The sequence below is a fragment of the Canis lupus genome, chromosome 32 (assembly GCF_003254725.2).
Source record: "Canis lupus dingo isolate Sandy chromosome 32, ASM325472v2, whole genome shotgun sequence".
Lineage (NCBI taxonomy): Eukaryota > Metazoa > Chordata > Mammalia > Carnivora > Canidae > Canis > Canis lupus.
In genome coordinates, this window is record NC_064274.1 from 2046889 (window position 1) to 2061840 (window position 14952).

The 14952-nt window shown below is 37.2% G+C and overlaps 1 protein-coding gene across 1 annotated transcript; it reads left to right on the forward strand.

The window, feature by feature from the left end:
* Positions 1–8536: 8536 nt before the first annotated feature.
* CXCL13 (C-X-C motif chemokine ligand 13) lies at positions 8537–14572 on the forward strand. The gene is made up of 4 exons (XM_025427113.2): positions 8537–8680; positions 10273–10405; positions 13364–13444; positions 13729–14572. Exons 1-4 carry the CDS (start codon positions 8617–8619, stop codon positions 13781–13783), a joined length of 333 nt encoding a protein of 110 aa, XP_025282898.1. The 5' UTR covers positions 8537–8616; the 3' UTR covers positions 13784–14572.
* Positions 14573–14952: the final 380 nt, after the last annotated feature.

Sequence of the window (14952 nt, forward strand, 5' to 3'; positions counted from 1 at the left end):
CTCAATACCCAACTCCACGTTCACTGACCTTATGTGGGTGGCAAAAGCCACAAGTCAGAACTTATTATTTCCAGAAAGCTGGTTTAAAAGCATTTACCAGCATATTTTTAAACCAATGAAACAAACCCTTTTTGCATATCATTGAGGCAGATAGGTCTATGGACATGACTCAAATTTCTGTTCACTCAATTTATTCTGAGCAGCAGCTGCTTTTGAGTTCTCTAAGATATCCTATACTTCATAATTGACACACACACACAAAATGTTGTACTAGAATATTTCAATCATTCTGAGTAAAAGTCATGCTGGTTAGAGGCACCTGGGTGGCTCGGTCAGTTAAGCATCAGCCTTCAGCTCAGGGCCCTGGGATTGAGCCCCATGTTGGGCTGCCCGCTCAGCGGGGAATCTGCTTCTCCCTCTCCCTCTGCCTCCTCTCTGCCCCCTGCTTGTATACTCTCTCCCAAATAAATAAATAAAATCTCTAAAAAAGAAGTAATGTTAGTTTGTGCTTTTAAACTCTGGGCCAACATGTGTTGCACTTAGAAACCCAAGTGTATGCAGTAAAGGTAATAATTTTTTTTTTTTTTTTTTTTTTAGGTAATAAATTTTTGGCTGATTTTCACAGGGCATGGGCCATACCTTTTTTTAAAATGCACATTGCATAATGCCTGACATGTGGTAGATACCCAGTTGTTTGTTCATTTGAAAGCAATAACAGAGCAATGATAGTGATTTAGTTGACACAGGGATTTTAAATAAAACGAACCATATAAGGAGATTTAATAAGCTTTTCTTTGTTCATGACTCACAGAGGAATGTAACATAAAAGTGTGAAAGCCACAGCCTTTGATATAAATGTAGCCTTGTATGTATTGATATTACACTTCCAAAACTTTGACCTGCTTGTCTATAGGACTTCCACCCACCACCCCCAAAAAGCATGCTACTGGTTTCTGCAAGATATGTAACAAGACTGTCAGTGATTTTTGCTCTAGCTCCCTTGCCAGGACCCATCACAGCTGCCCTGCAAGGGCCTTCTGAGGAGGTGCTCTGTCACCCTGAGTGTTCATAGTCTCAGGCCTTTTCCCTATCTGCAGCACAGTAAGGAAAATGGCCTCTATCCAGTTCTCTGTTCTACTTCCTAAGACAATGTCTTTTGGACTCCAAACAAGCATGCTTCAGTCCAGAGATGTTATCACAAAAGGGTCCTCAACTTGGTACTCTAACCATCTATTAATGGTCCCAAATAGTTTTTTTAGCTTGGATGGGGATGGGGAATTGACTATTCCATGCTACTTCTTTATGGACTTTGTCATATTAAAAAAAAATGTTGCTTTCCCAGATTTCAACAGATACTACCAAGCTATGGTAGTGGCATAAAAATATACACATAGGTCAACAGAACTGAAATATTCCATTGGGTAGAGAGCCCAGAAATAAACCCATGCTTACATGGTCAACTAATATATAACAAAAGAAGCAAGAATATACAATGGGGAAAAGATAGTCTCTTCAATTAATGGTTCTGGGAAAACTGGACAGCTACATCCAAAAGAATGAAACTTTCTCACATAATATACAAAAACAAACTCAAAATGGATTAAAGACCTAAGTGTGAGATCTAAAACCATAAAACTCTTTTTAAAATATTTTTAAATTGAGGTTTGATTTGCCAACATATAGTATAACACCCAGTGCTCATCCCATCAAGTGCCCTCCTCAGTGCCCGTCACCCAATCACCCCATCCCCCGACCCGCCTCCCCTTCCACTTCTCCTTGTTCATTTCCCAGAGTTAGGAGTCTCTCATGGTTCGTCTCTCTCTCTAATTTTCACACTCATTTTCCCTCTTTTCCCCTATAATCCCTTTCACTATTTCTTATATTCCCCATATGAGTGAAATCATATAATGATTGTCCTTCTCCGATTGACTTACCATGAAACTCTTGAACGAAAACCTAGGCAGTAATCTCTATGACATTGGCCTTAGCAGCATTTTTCTAGATATATATTCTGAAGGAAGGGAAACAAAAGCAAAATTAAACTAGTGGGATTACACCAAAACAAAAAGCTTTTGCACAGCGAAGAAAAACATCAGCAAAATGAAAAGGCCACCCACTAAATAGGAGAAGATATTCCAAATGATATATCTGACAAGGGATTAATATCCAAAATATGTAAAGAACTTATAAAACTCAACACCAAAAAACAAGCAATCAACTTAAAAATGGGCAGAGGATCTGAAAAGACATTTTTCTATACAAAGAGGGCACAGACACTTGAAAAGATGCTTAACGTCATTAATCATTAGGGAGATGCAAATCAAAACTACAGTGAGCTATCACCTCACACCTGTCCAAATGGCTAGTATCCAAAAGAGAAGAAATAATAAGTGTCAACAAGGATGTAGAAAAAAAGGGAAAGCTAGAGCTCTATTGGTGGGAATGCAAACTTGTACAGCTACTGTGGAAAACAGTATGGAGATTCCACGCAAAAAGTGAAAATGGAAATAATATATGATCCAACAATTCAACTACTGGGTATTTACCCAAAGAAAATGAAATTACAAATCAAAAGGCTATATATATCCCTATTTTATTGCAGCATTATTTACAATAGGCAATATATAGAAGTAATCCAAGTGTCCATCCACAGATGGTTAAAGATACACACACAAACACACACACACACACACACACACACACACACTGGAATATTACTCAGCCATAAAAAGAATGAGATCTTGCCATTTGCAACAACATGGATGTATCCAGAGGATATTATGCTAGGTGAAAGATGTCCTACAAACCAGGAAAGTGAGTGTCAATATAGTAGAGTCAAGATTATTGGGGATATTTTTCTTCATTATATACCAATAAGTTGAGAATCCACAGTAAATATGTTCTACTCAGGAGGAGGTAGGGTATTGCCCAATTCTAAGCTTCAAAAAATATTCACGTTCCATCTCTAGCCCATCTATTTCTATTTACTAAGAATAAATAGAAATAGTGCCATAGTAGTAGAGCTAAAGAAAAACATAGAAAATATTCAGGGACTGCTAATGAGAAAGGGAATATTCATTTAGAATCCAAAACTGGAGTCCTTGCATAAAATAGGATGGGAAGAGAGCAGTTAGCAGGCTATTGTAATAGGCCTAACAACAGACAATGGTGGCTTAGAATAGGGAATAGCAATGAGAGTGGAGAAAAGTGGACAAAGCCAAGACACTTTAACGGATACAAATGGCAGCTTTGGAGAACAAGATTAAGATAAATGAAGGAAAGATGATTCACTGGCTTCTGTGCAACTGGGTGGATGATAATACCATTTACTAAGACTGAGAATACTGGAGGTAGAGCAGATTTTGGAGAAACTAAGTTCAGTTTTGAATATGATGGGTTGGAGAGATCTTAGAGATCTCCATGAAGAAATGGCCAGTAGGCTATTGGATAGATACCAATGTGAGTGGAGTTGCATCTAAATTTGAAGCAGGGAAAAGACATGCTTGCCTAAGGAGAGTGTGTCCAGTGAGAAGAGGACCTTAACGTCTGGTTAGAAAAAGGGAAGATACTGACAAAGAGGAATGTGAGGCCAAGGGGATTGCCTGGGGGCACCTGAGGTCTCAGGACCAGTGGTTATTAAAAGAACAGAGATATGTTGAAAACTTTCAAAAATAAATAGGGGAGCTCTTGCTGGAAAATTCAACCACTGACTTTTATTTATAACATCCAGGACTCAATACATAGTTCTAACATAGAGATATGCTCAGTGGAAAGGGCAGATGATGAAATAATATGTATATTATGGAATCTGAATGAAAGAAAGAAGCGGACTATTTGTTAATGTTCACTGTGCTGTGCTTTAAGAGGCTGAAAAACTTAACTACACTTTGACACTGGTGTGTGGTAGCCTCACTATTCTCTGAAAACTTCCTAACTGCAGAAAGTTTGCACCCAGCTCTACTGAGGTCTAATGTGATTGCCTGCCAGGGAACTGATGCATCTGATTTTGCAAACTTTGGGGCCAGGAAGTTGGATTTGGCTCAGAATTTGTTAGATTACTTCAGATTTTTAGGGGTTTTTCTCTCCTCTTTGATTAACATTTCAACCTACTCAAAAAATCTCAAACCTCAATATATTTTTAAAAAGCAATAAACCAAATCAAATATCTAATTTGAATGTTGAAATAATATGTAACACAGCCCTCTTATCAGCAATGAATGGTCTTTACCTGAAGATAGGCCTTTCCCTTCCAGCAAGCTGTTTTTGTAAGTAATGCTGCCACCTAGCAATCTTCTGGCAAATCATCATCCTAATAGTAGGAAAAGAGTTTTGGGCTCATTTTAGCTTTGTCCGGGATTCACTATTTTTGAGCTGAACTCGACCAAAACTTGAAATGGTAATTTAACTACGTTTGAAAAATACCTTTTCTACAGATACAGGTCTTAAAGTCATTATCTGGTGAACAACAGACTGTTGTAGGCAATTTATTTGAGATCAAATTGATGATGAAAGGTAAGACGCCTTCTTTGTAAGACTTCAGTACATTTGTAACTAATACAAACTTTCATGGGTACCTCCTTAGGGAAAATAGATCAATATTTTTGTTGAAAGTGGGTAAAAAAGAAAGTGTGGGTGACCAGTTTCAAAGAGGAACAGCTTTTTGACCGGGGGACCTTTAAATTCAAGGTATCATAAATGTCCAACGGAAACCTAAATGACTTTTTAATTCATATCAGGAGCTTGACATACAAACTAAGTCAAAGTTACTTCATAAAAAATATATATATATATAAATAAGATCCAAAGATCTGCTGTACATTGTACTTATAGTCAACCATACTGTATGGTACACTTAAAAATTTGTTAAAAGAGTAGATCTCATGCTGCATTCTTACCACGATAAAATAAACTTAAATTAAATTAAAATAGAAAAATTTAAAACTAATACATTTTTGTATTTTCATAAAGGTAAAAAAAAACTAGCATTTATTAGTGTTTGCTATTTGCCCAAATACTGAGCAAAGCACTTTCCTGGCAGTATGTTCCTTATAGAACTCTCTAAGAAGATATTATAATAATTAATACAATTAATGCAGGAAGAACTGAGCCTTGAGTATTATAATAGGGCAAGTAAGTGCAGGGGGATACAAACCCAGATAGTCTGATTTCAGAACCTGCCAGCAATCTGTTGGAAGCAAATAGATATCAGATTTTCAGCAGGATAAAACATTCGTTAATGGAATGAATTAAGTTACTGTTTTTAATTTGAGTTGCTTTTTTAATAATGATTTTAATGGCAAGAAAATGTTCTCAATTTGATCAGAGTGGCCTTTGTCTTATCTTCTATTATATTACAAACTACTTAAAATTATAAGAATTTTATCCTTTAATCATTTTTAACTTTAAGATAGGTCCTCTGTTCAATGCCTATTGGCTAGCTAGAATGGTAGATATTTTGGCCAGTTTTGCTACCTCTCTATTTTAGTGACATTTCATTTTTTGATATCCTGAGAATGTCTTTCTTATGGATATCACTGGTCTACAGCTAGCTGTCCATGGGCACGTTTGTCCTGTACACTCTGAGGGATTTGTACATCAAAACCCTGAGAAGATGACTTGGGCAAACATTTCTCTGCATACAATTTGAATATGCATGTGACTCATGCTCTGCTACCTACCAGTGCTTCTCAGACTAAGGTGCATTTAAATCACCTAGGGATCCTGTTAAAATGGCCTGATATTCTGCATTTTTAACAACCTCTCAGGTGAAGCTGATGGTGCTAGTCCATGGACCATGAGTACCAAGATGCTCAAGACTACTCAGTTTTTCTTGGTGTGGGGAGAAAATCCAGTTTATTTCCAAAGTCAGGGTGAAAAGCCCGCCTCATAATTTTCTCATTTTCCCTGTTTTCATATATCTGATCATAAAAATCAGGTTATAAATCAAGGCATATGTTTTTATGTTTTTTTACTTTGATTTTATTTTTTATTTAAATTCATTTAGCCAACACATAGTACATCAGTAGTTTCAGGTGTAGTATTCAATAATTCATCAGTTGTGTATAACAATCAGTGCTCATCACATTTGTGGGGTTTTTTTTAAGATTTTATTTATTTATTTGAGAGAGAGCAGTAAGCAGGAGGAGCAGGAGCAGTGGGAGCAGGAGCAGGAAGAGGGAAAGGGGCAAAATGAGAGGGGGAAGGACAGAGAAAGAGGGAGAAGATTCCCCCCTGAGTGGGGAGCCCCACTTGGGGACTCATCCCAGGACCCTGGGATCATAACTTGAGCCAAAGGCAGACGTTAAACCTACTAAGCCACCCAGGCACCACATAGTTTTTGTTTTTAAACAAAAGTATCTATAAGAGCTATTTTAAAAATAAAATCCCTTTGGGCCCTAAATCCATTGGTTCAAATATTTTTCTTGGATTCAGACTCTTTGCAATTTTTGCCCCCTGCTATAAATGAGATCATGGAGAGTCATACTTGAAGCTTCTAGAATCATCTGGCTATCAGAAATCTGCCCAACCTCCAGTCCCATCTTGGGCAGGCAGATATAAGACTCCTTTAGTCAGTATAAGCTAGATCCGGAATTCTGGGCATTAAAAGGACCAAAATCAAACTTTAGAATTGCTCTAGAATTAGCTCCTTGACCCACTGATCCTATTTTAACAAGATCCAACTGTAGAATTTCCTAGATTTATTCAGAGTCCTCTTCAGGACCTTTGTTGCTATGTTCTTCCTGTTATTGTCAGCATTACTCATTTTTGCTCTAACAGGGAGATATATGGTACATATAACAGAGGCAAATGTAAAACTGCTATACTTGCATCCCAAGATCAAATTGTACAAGGGTAAAATGAATGAGACATGGTCAGAAATTGGCTGTTTTCAAAAGAAACAAATTTTGGTGTATTACGGTGTTTAGATGTGTGTGTACACAAGTACATGTGTTTGTGTCTGTGAGTCAGCAAAAGTATGGGAAGGCAAAAAGAAGAGCAGTCGTGATTTAGGAGAAACAATGAAGAAGACCAAGCAGATTTTGAAAAGATAAACCAGATGGTGGTTTATCCTAGGGATATTTACCTTTGAAGTGTGTACATGTGGGTTTTAGAGTAGAAATTAGTCAAGACCTAATTGATAATGGATGGATAGATGGATGAATGCACAAAAAGGCTATCTATTGAATATATTACATGTGTCAGGCACACTACCAAGAACTCTACATGTACTGTATGATTTCATTCTCCAAACAATCCTTTAAAATTAGTATTATCCCCAAGTGAAAACTGGTAAATAGGAGCCATAGATAAATTAAGTGACCTGTCCAAAGTCATTGACTGGGTGACTCCATAGTTTGTGCTCTTAACCTCTAGTTAATGACCCTGTGTGACAGCCCCGGAGGATCATTGATCAGATCTCCCTTAAAGAAACTTGCTGGCCAGCTGTGAGAAGTACGGTTAGCTGACAGCCTGCAGCTGCTAACATCCCCAGGATCTGCTTGAGCATTCTACCAGAGACCATGATGTTTCTGAGAAGCTCCAATGACTGAGCATGGCAGGGGTGGTAGGACCTGGATACTTCTGCCCATGGTGGGGCTCTTCGAGTAGACATTCTTTTCTCAAGATATCCCCATTAATTTGTGGCAGACTGCTTTGGATCAGCCTGGCAGTCTGAGGCTCTCCCTGCCTACCTACGCTCCCGCTTTTATCTATCACAGGAGTCATTTTGAAAACAACAACAAAAGAAACTTCTTTTACTCTAACATCCATCTTAGCATCAGCTTCCCAAGGGACCAACCCACATATTGACTTTAGCATCTGATGAAATTTTAATGACACCCTCCATTGACACCTGGCTTTCAAACTCGAGAACCTGCATACCAGAGACAGAAAGATTCTCTTCCTCAAAGCTGTTGCCTCCTTTCCTTCATCAAGACACAGGCACACCAATGAGGAGACACGTACCCTGTCCAGGATTTCCACAATGGTCAAATTACACAAGTAATTATATATTTCAGATAATGAAATAAAAGGTGGGAAAGTCTGGTAGAAAAACTGTAACCTAGTCAGCATAGAAATCTATACATAAGGAAACATTCATTAGATCTGCAAATATTTATTGAGCATCTGCCAAAGGATAGACTTTCTTACAAGGGACAGGGGCACAAGGATGTGCTTCACAGAGTCCCTAATTTCCTGGCGCACTTATTCAAATTCATTGAGAAAGCCTTCTGACCCTTCACTGAAAGTAGCAATCAAAACTACAATCACAGATAATGATCCTAAAGAGTGTGCTGTGCAACTGCCAGTCTGATGTCTTTTCCCTCTTCCCACCCTCAAATTTCTGCAGCATCCCTGCCATTTATAGTCTACATTATCAAGAAATATTTCATTACGCTTATAGTGCTCTGAAGCCAATTCATAAAATTTGCAAGGGGAGTTCAAAAAAAGCAAACTCAGCAATATTTGGGGACTTTTAAAAATGATGACACAGCTGACCTATTGGAGACAAAGGCGGTGGGAGGGCCCTCACTGGCATAAATAAATAGAAGTCCCTGTGCTCAGAGCCCACAGTTTAGACCCAGAGCTGAAGTCTGAACTCCACCTTGAGGCAGAATGAGGTTCACCCTGGGATCTCTGCTTCTCATGCTGCTGGTCTGCAGCCTCCCTGCTGTCCATGGTGAGAACTTTCACTTACCTTGTCATTGTGCTTTGTGCAGAAATAGTCTTCAACCATTTCTTTCTTTTTCTTTTTTAATTAGAAAATGGGGAGCAATATGACTGGGGGGGATACTACTCAACTGCTCCTAGGTTTCTAAAAGTAAGGTGCTTAGAGATTTAACTCTTAGAGGCTAGAAGCATGTAACATTAAGATTCTTATCCATAGAGGGAAATACTGAAATCCAGTGTCCATGAGACTTATACTTGGTTTATCTATTCCTGGTCTTTTTCAGATTCAGCTCTGCTACAACTAATTCTTTCTGTGTATATCTTCTTTGCTCTGCCTTTCAATGCTACCCCTTATGACTAAACCATTTATAAGGTTTAAAGATAATTGACCTCAACTGGTTGGTCTCCTGCAGGGAATGTTTGGCACAATTCTATACCGCTAGGCTTTGACATGAGCCATTGTAAGCACAACACGGGTACTTCAGTCCATGCTTTCTGCAAAGAAGCAAACTTCTAAGTCTAAATTGGGTGACTGTGTTTGCATAAATAGATAAATATCTAATTGAAATTGTATGTTTTTATATAGCTGAAGAAATCCGAGGCATGTACAGAATGATATACTCTGCTCAGGTGTAAAAGACCAATTTTTGTTCTTAAGGTACAAGGAATTGTTTTTCAATTTTAATTTGCTTCACATGCTATTTTTATTCTTCAAGACCTTTGTCTTCCTTTACTCCATAAAGCTTTCCCATTACCCTGGCAAGTTTCTCTATTATGCATCCCATCTTGGGTGTAAAATACAATGTTCTGTGACATTTCAGTCTTTGTTCATTGGTTTTCTCCTCCAAACTATAAATGCCTTGGGAGCCAGGTCTCTTTTATTTGGGGTGAAGCATGTCAAGCATGGTGGTAGGCAATAAGTTTAAAGAGGGTGGAATTCATTAAAATACCTGAAATAGATTACTTATGAAAGTATCTAGTACTAATGACCTAGATTACTTATAAAAGTATCTAGTACTAATGACCTGTGTTGTGAATAAAAATAATCTTGAATTTTTATTATTGGCCTTTGGTTGGTAATGATTTGCAACATATGGAGGACCAGCATATTATACAAAAACAAAAAATATCTTCCATGTAAGTTCCTCAGAGAGACGGGGGAGAGGGGTTGGTTTGAACATGATAAGAACAAGAACTCTGTTACAGCTTCTTATTGCTCTGGGGACACTGTAAGGAATTCATATCTTTGGTTTTTATGTGTTTGGAGGGAAGATCAGTTGACTTTACACTGTATTAATTAAACTGAGTTTTAAGTCCCCGTAGTGGTGGTTCTTAAATTTTATTATTTAGATAATTACCTGAGCACCAGTAAACACTACTAATTTCAATAAGTGTTATGTTTTTAGAAAGCTGATTTTATTTTTAAGATTTTGGTAGACAATATTTGAAAATAAACCAAGACAGGCAGAAATACACAAACTAAAAGCATCTGGGTGAAAGCGCTGACTTAAAATTTTTAAATCTTCAAATGCTCTGTATGAAAGATTAGTAATTAAATTCAAATTATACCAAAGGGATTAAAATATCTGATTGTGTTTGCAGGTGTTCTGGAGGCCTACAACACAAATTTAAAGTGTAAATGCATCCAAGAGATCTCAGGCATTATCCCCATCCAGCTCATTGAAAGGCTTCAGATCTTCCCTCCTGGGAATGGGTGCCCAAAAAGAGAAATCATGTAAGTTGCAGGAGAAAAATGTATGTTATTCTATTCTCCCCATGAAAATCAGATCAAATCTGGGAAACGAACAAAGGGTTATGGAAGGGGAGGCCGGGGGGGGGGGGGGGGGGGGGATGGGGTGACCGGGTGACGGACACTGAGGAGGGCACTTGATGGAATGAGCACTGGGTGTTATACTATATGTCGGCAAATCAAACTTAAATTAAAAAAAAGACACACACACACAAAAGAAAATCAGATCAAATGTTTCCATATAGTATTTTTTAAAAGATTTTATTTATTTATTCATGACAGACACAGAGAGAAAAAGAGAGAGAGGCAGAGGGAGAAGCAGGCTCCATGCAGGGAGCCTGATGTAGGTCTCCATCCCGGGTCTCCAGGATCACACCCCGGGCTGAAGGTGACACGAAACCGCTGGGCCTCCCAGGCTGCCCAACCATATAGTATTTTTTAAGTACTGTTGACACACAATATTGCATTAGTTTCAGGTATACAGCATAGTATTCTTACGCAAGAATCTCAAAGTGATTTACTTTGAGAGTTGCTAACAATTCTCAAGATAATAATAAGACTCAGTAATATTAAGTACCTACTTTGCAGGGGTCCTGAGCTAAGTGCTTTGTGCACATTCACCCATCTTAGTCCTTTAACAGCCCAATTAAGTTATGTCTACTGTTATCGCTCCTCTATAGAAGCAGAAACTGAGACTTAGGGAGGTTAACTAAGGCATATCACTAGAAAGGGACAGAACCAGGACTCTGCCAGGTGTTATCCCATCAAGCCTCTTCTCTCTACCAAATTCAAATTGCCAGCAGAAGTAAACACTTTGTTCCCCAGAAGTTAAAGAGCAAGAAAATAAGTATCCACAATCGTTCTTAGTCCAAACATCTGTTTTATGGAAGTGTCCTTTAGCTTTAAGATCATCTTTGATTGAAGAGTTAGGCTAAGGGGACAGTAATGATTGCAAGAAATTCAGTAGGTATTTTCTCTTACTGAAATGTTGTTTCTGTGACCCTTCCTTTTCAGTACTTTAGAGCAATCTGTTGATACTTCTATCATAGCACTTGGCACATCAAATGAGAATTTACACATTGCATATAAGGCCCCTAGTAAAATGTCCAGCACAGTAATAAATCACAGTAATAAATGTAATAAATGTTTAGTAAATGTTAGCCGTGATTATTATAGCATCACCATATTGAAATAATCAGGTTTGTGGTTCTCTCTCTCTCTCTCTCTCTCCTTTCACTCCCACCACAAAATAAGTTCTCTATAGACAGGGATCAGATTTATTTGTTTCTCTCCTCCCAGTGCTTTATCCCTTACCTAGCATAGAATAGAGGTACAAGCAATGCTGGATTGTTACACTTAATATTTTAAATAAAGCCTATAGATCTTTTGTGTATCACTACTTGGAACTTTGATTTCTCCTTCCTATATCTATCATGAACCATATTGTCACCACCTGTGACAATACCTTGAAGTATTAGTTAAAGCATCTTTCTTAGGGCATCCCTGACTTCATTTTCATTAACAGCTCTTCCTTTGGACTTCTTTAGACTTTTGATACATTTGTAAGCAACTGCTTTTTGTTTGTCCCATTTTGCTATGGGTCTTTCTTGCACTAGTTGTATTCAACTTATAAAAAAGAAATGTGGGATATTAAAAATATGTATGAAAATTTGTCATTAAAAAGGCATTATACTTTTCCTAATGTCTTCACCAATAAAGGTTCTAACTAAATTTGATTTTAAATCTTCTCACCAAATTTGTTTCTGAATTTTAATCAGATATGGAAACAAAACCTGGAAATTATGAGAAACTCATAACAATCGGATAAAAATATTGTGAGTTCAGATGGTCAGAAATCTATTTTCAATCATAAACTTAGAAACTGAATTGGAAGGTTCAGCTCAAGAATCTAACAGTGCTATGATCTCTGACCTCTCTAAGATCCATTTACTAGGGTAGAGTTTCAAAGCTAGATGGGTGGATCCTTGCTATCTGTTATTTCATAACTAAGGTAAATATGAAGAAATTGTTTTGTTCAAAGTCCATCCTGTTAGAGAGTTGAGTGTCCCAGATTGCTATACCTGGGAGACCTCATGTCTTCCACTGCAGATAAAACATTTGGCACCGTGTCCAGCACTGATAACCATTCAGATTCTGCCTATGTAGATTGGTGGCTAAAAGTGTGGGTTCTGGAGGCAGGTAACCTTCATTTTGATGCTGCTCTACCATTGCATTTGTTGTGTAGTTTTGGAAAAGTTATTTAAATTCTCTAAACCTCAAGTTTCTGATATGAATGCAAGGAAATAATAGTTCTTTTGTACAGGATTTGTGTGAAATTGGGATAATTTATGTTACCTGCTGAGCATAGCAATTGACACACTATAAGCACCTGATCAATATTAGCTATTAATTATTGTTGTTGTTTTCGTTGTTGTTGAATCTCTTACAGCAGTGAAAGACTCACTAACTAGAGGTTCAACAAAATGCAAATGTCGCTCTCCTACATTAAATTTCATTGAATTTTTTTTCAAATAAAATTTTCTCAAGAGAGAGTTTTCTATAATTTATTTTGTTCTCTCAAGCTCAATGGACAAATACATTTTGAAGATATTGTGATATAGATTTCAAAGTGAGCCAATCTTGGAGTCAGCTATTTGGTCCACCTCCAATTCATGTAAAGACTGTCAGCAAAGCATTAACCCCTGACATGTGAGATTCTATAAACTTCATCTTCAGCTCCACTGGCTCACACACGACCATTCTGCAAATGGTGTTTTCCTCATTCCTCAGATTTCACACTGTAAATCACATACTTCAGATGCTAAACTGCCCACCTCCAATTTCACTTCATCCAGGAATATTTTTATACTTAACTCTCTTTAAGTGTAGGATTGACTAAAATATAACAATGCTTTATTTTTATTTTTGTTTCTTTTCCCCCAGAGTTTGGAAGAAGAATAAGTCAGTTGTATGCTTGAACCCTCCCATCAAATGGACACAAAAACTAAACAAAATATTACAGAAGTAAGTCAGGCATAACATGGGCTTTCAGATTCCAATATGTACTGAAGGTTTTCCCTTTAATGGGCAAAGTGGAGGCAATTTTATATTTATGAGAAATTCCTAAGGCAAATACCTTTTTTCACTATTACTTTTCAAATGAGTAAGGGTAACCGATTTCAGTAGCTCAATAAACTAAATTGGGAGCCAATAGGTACAATATTCCTTTTTTGACATCTTTAAGGAAAAGCCAGTTTCTAGTAAGACTTTCTCTAAACATAAGTCTCTTGTTTTTGTTTTTTTTACAGAAAAAATGCTACTTCAACTCAACCAGCTCCAGTGCTGAAGAAAAGAATCAACTGATGCCAATATCCTCACTAAGGACACCTGTATTCCACCCTGAACCTGCTCTAGGTTTTAGTTTTGTATTTTGATGAATCTTTCCAAGAAAAAGAACTTCCCCATATAAGCAAGCATGAAAATGCATGTAAAAATAGCCCTACAGAAGCTGATGGGGTCAAGTTGGGATTTTTAAAAAATATAGTACCCTGTATACTTGGGCTTTGCATTCTTATTCATCATGGAGGAAAGTTTCTTTGAGGATAGTTGCTTAGTAATAAGTCACATAGGTTTCTTTTAATAGTTTACCTATTGTTTAGTGCTAAATTCTCCTAGAAGATGAGGGAATAAAAAATTAAACCTCAAATCTGAAGATGTGGCTTGAGTTAAGAAGGACATGATGGAATTCACTTCAATCATTTTACAAGAAAAGTAGACATCCATCGGGGACTTGAAACTTGCCTAGGAAACCCATAGAACTTTATGAGACAGAGGTCTCTCATAGCAGAGATCTTCCATTTGAAAGCTCACTATTGAGAGAAATGGGGTCCTACCTTTAAAGAGTTCTTTTATGAAATTTACTGCCATAGACAAAAATAAATAACACTCAATTGATCCCCAGAGTTAAGTTCACAGAATATTCATGAACAGCATTTAAAAGCTGATATTCAGGTGTACTCATACATTTGCTTTGATGAACTTTTTTTACTCACATCTTTTGCAAAAACTTTTTTTCTTAGTCTCTGGTACCTGATTCTTTAATGCTTATTAATCTAATGCTATTCAATAAACTTGAGTAAACATTTTACTTAATTATGAGCAACTCATTCTTAATGGAGCATTTGCTCAAATTTAGATATTCTCTGACTCATCACAATGAAAAGTAGGATTTCATCATATTAGTTTTCATTTGCATGATGCTTGTCTTTTACAGATGATCTAAATTATGTGGCGACAGATAAGTAAAGTTATTCCTGATATAACACAGTGGGAAAATGCTTGACTATGAGAGCCTCTTTTCCTTGATATACTTATCATTATTTCCACGAGAAATTTCCAAACTTACCAAAACCTACTTTCACTGTCTTATAATATTGATTCTCAAAATCTCCAATGTTTCCTTTGACAATGTTTTGCACTGGATTTGATGAACAGAAGAAGCAGATCCTTAAACCCCCAACCTCCATCCTCTC

Coding starts and splice junctions, on each gene's coding strand:
- CXCL13 (XM_025427113.2), top strand. CDS start 8,617: ATGAGGTTCACCCTGGGATCTCTGCTTCTCATGCTGCTGGTCTGCAGC. Junction 8,681..10,272: donor CAGCCTCCCTGCTGTCCATG/GTGAGAACTTTC, acceptor TTGTGTTTGCAG/GTGTTCTGGAGGCCTACAAC. Junction 13,445..13,728: donor CTAAACAAAATATTACAGAA/GTAAGTCAGGCA, acceptor TTTTTTTTACAG/AAAAAATGCTACTTCAACTC.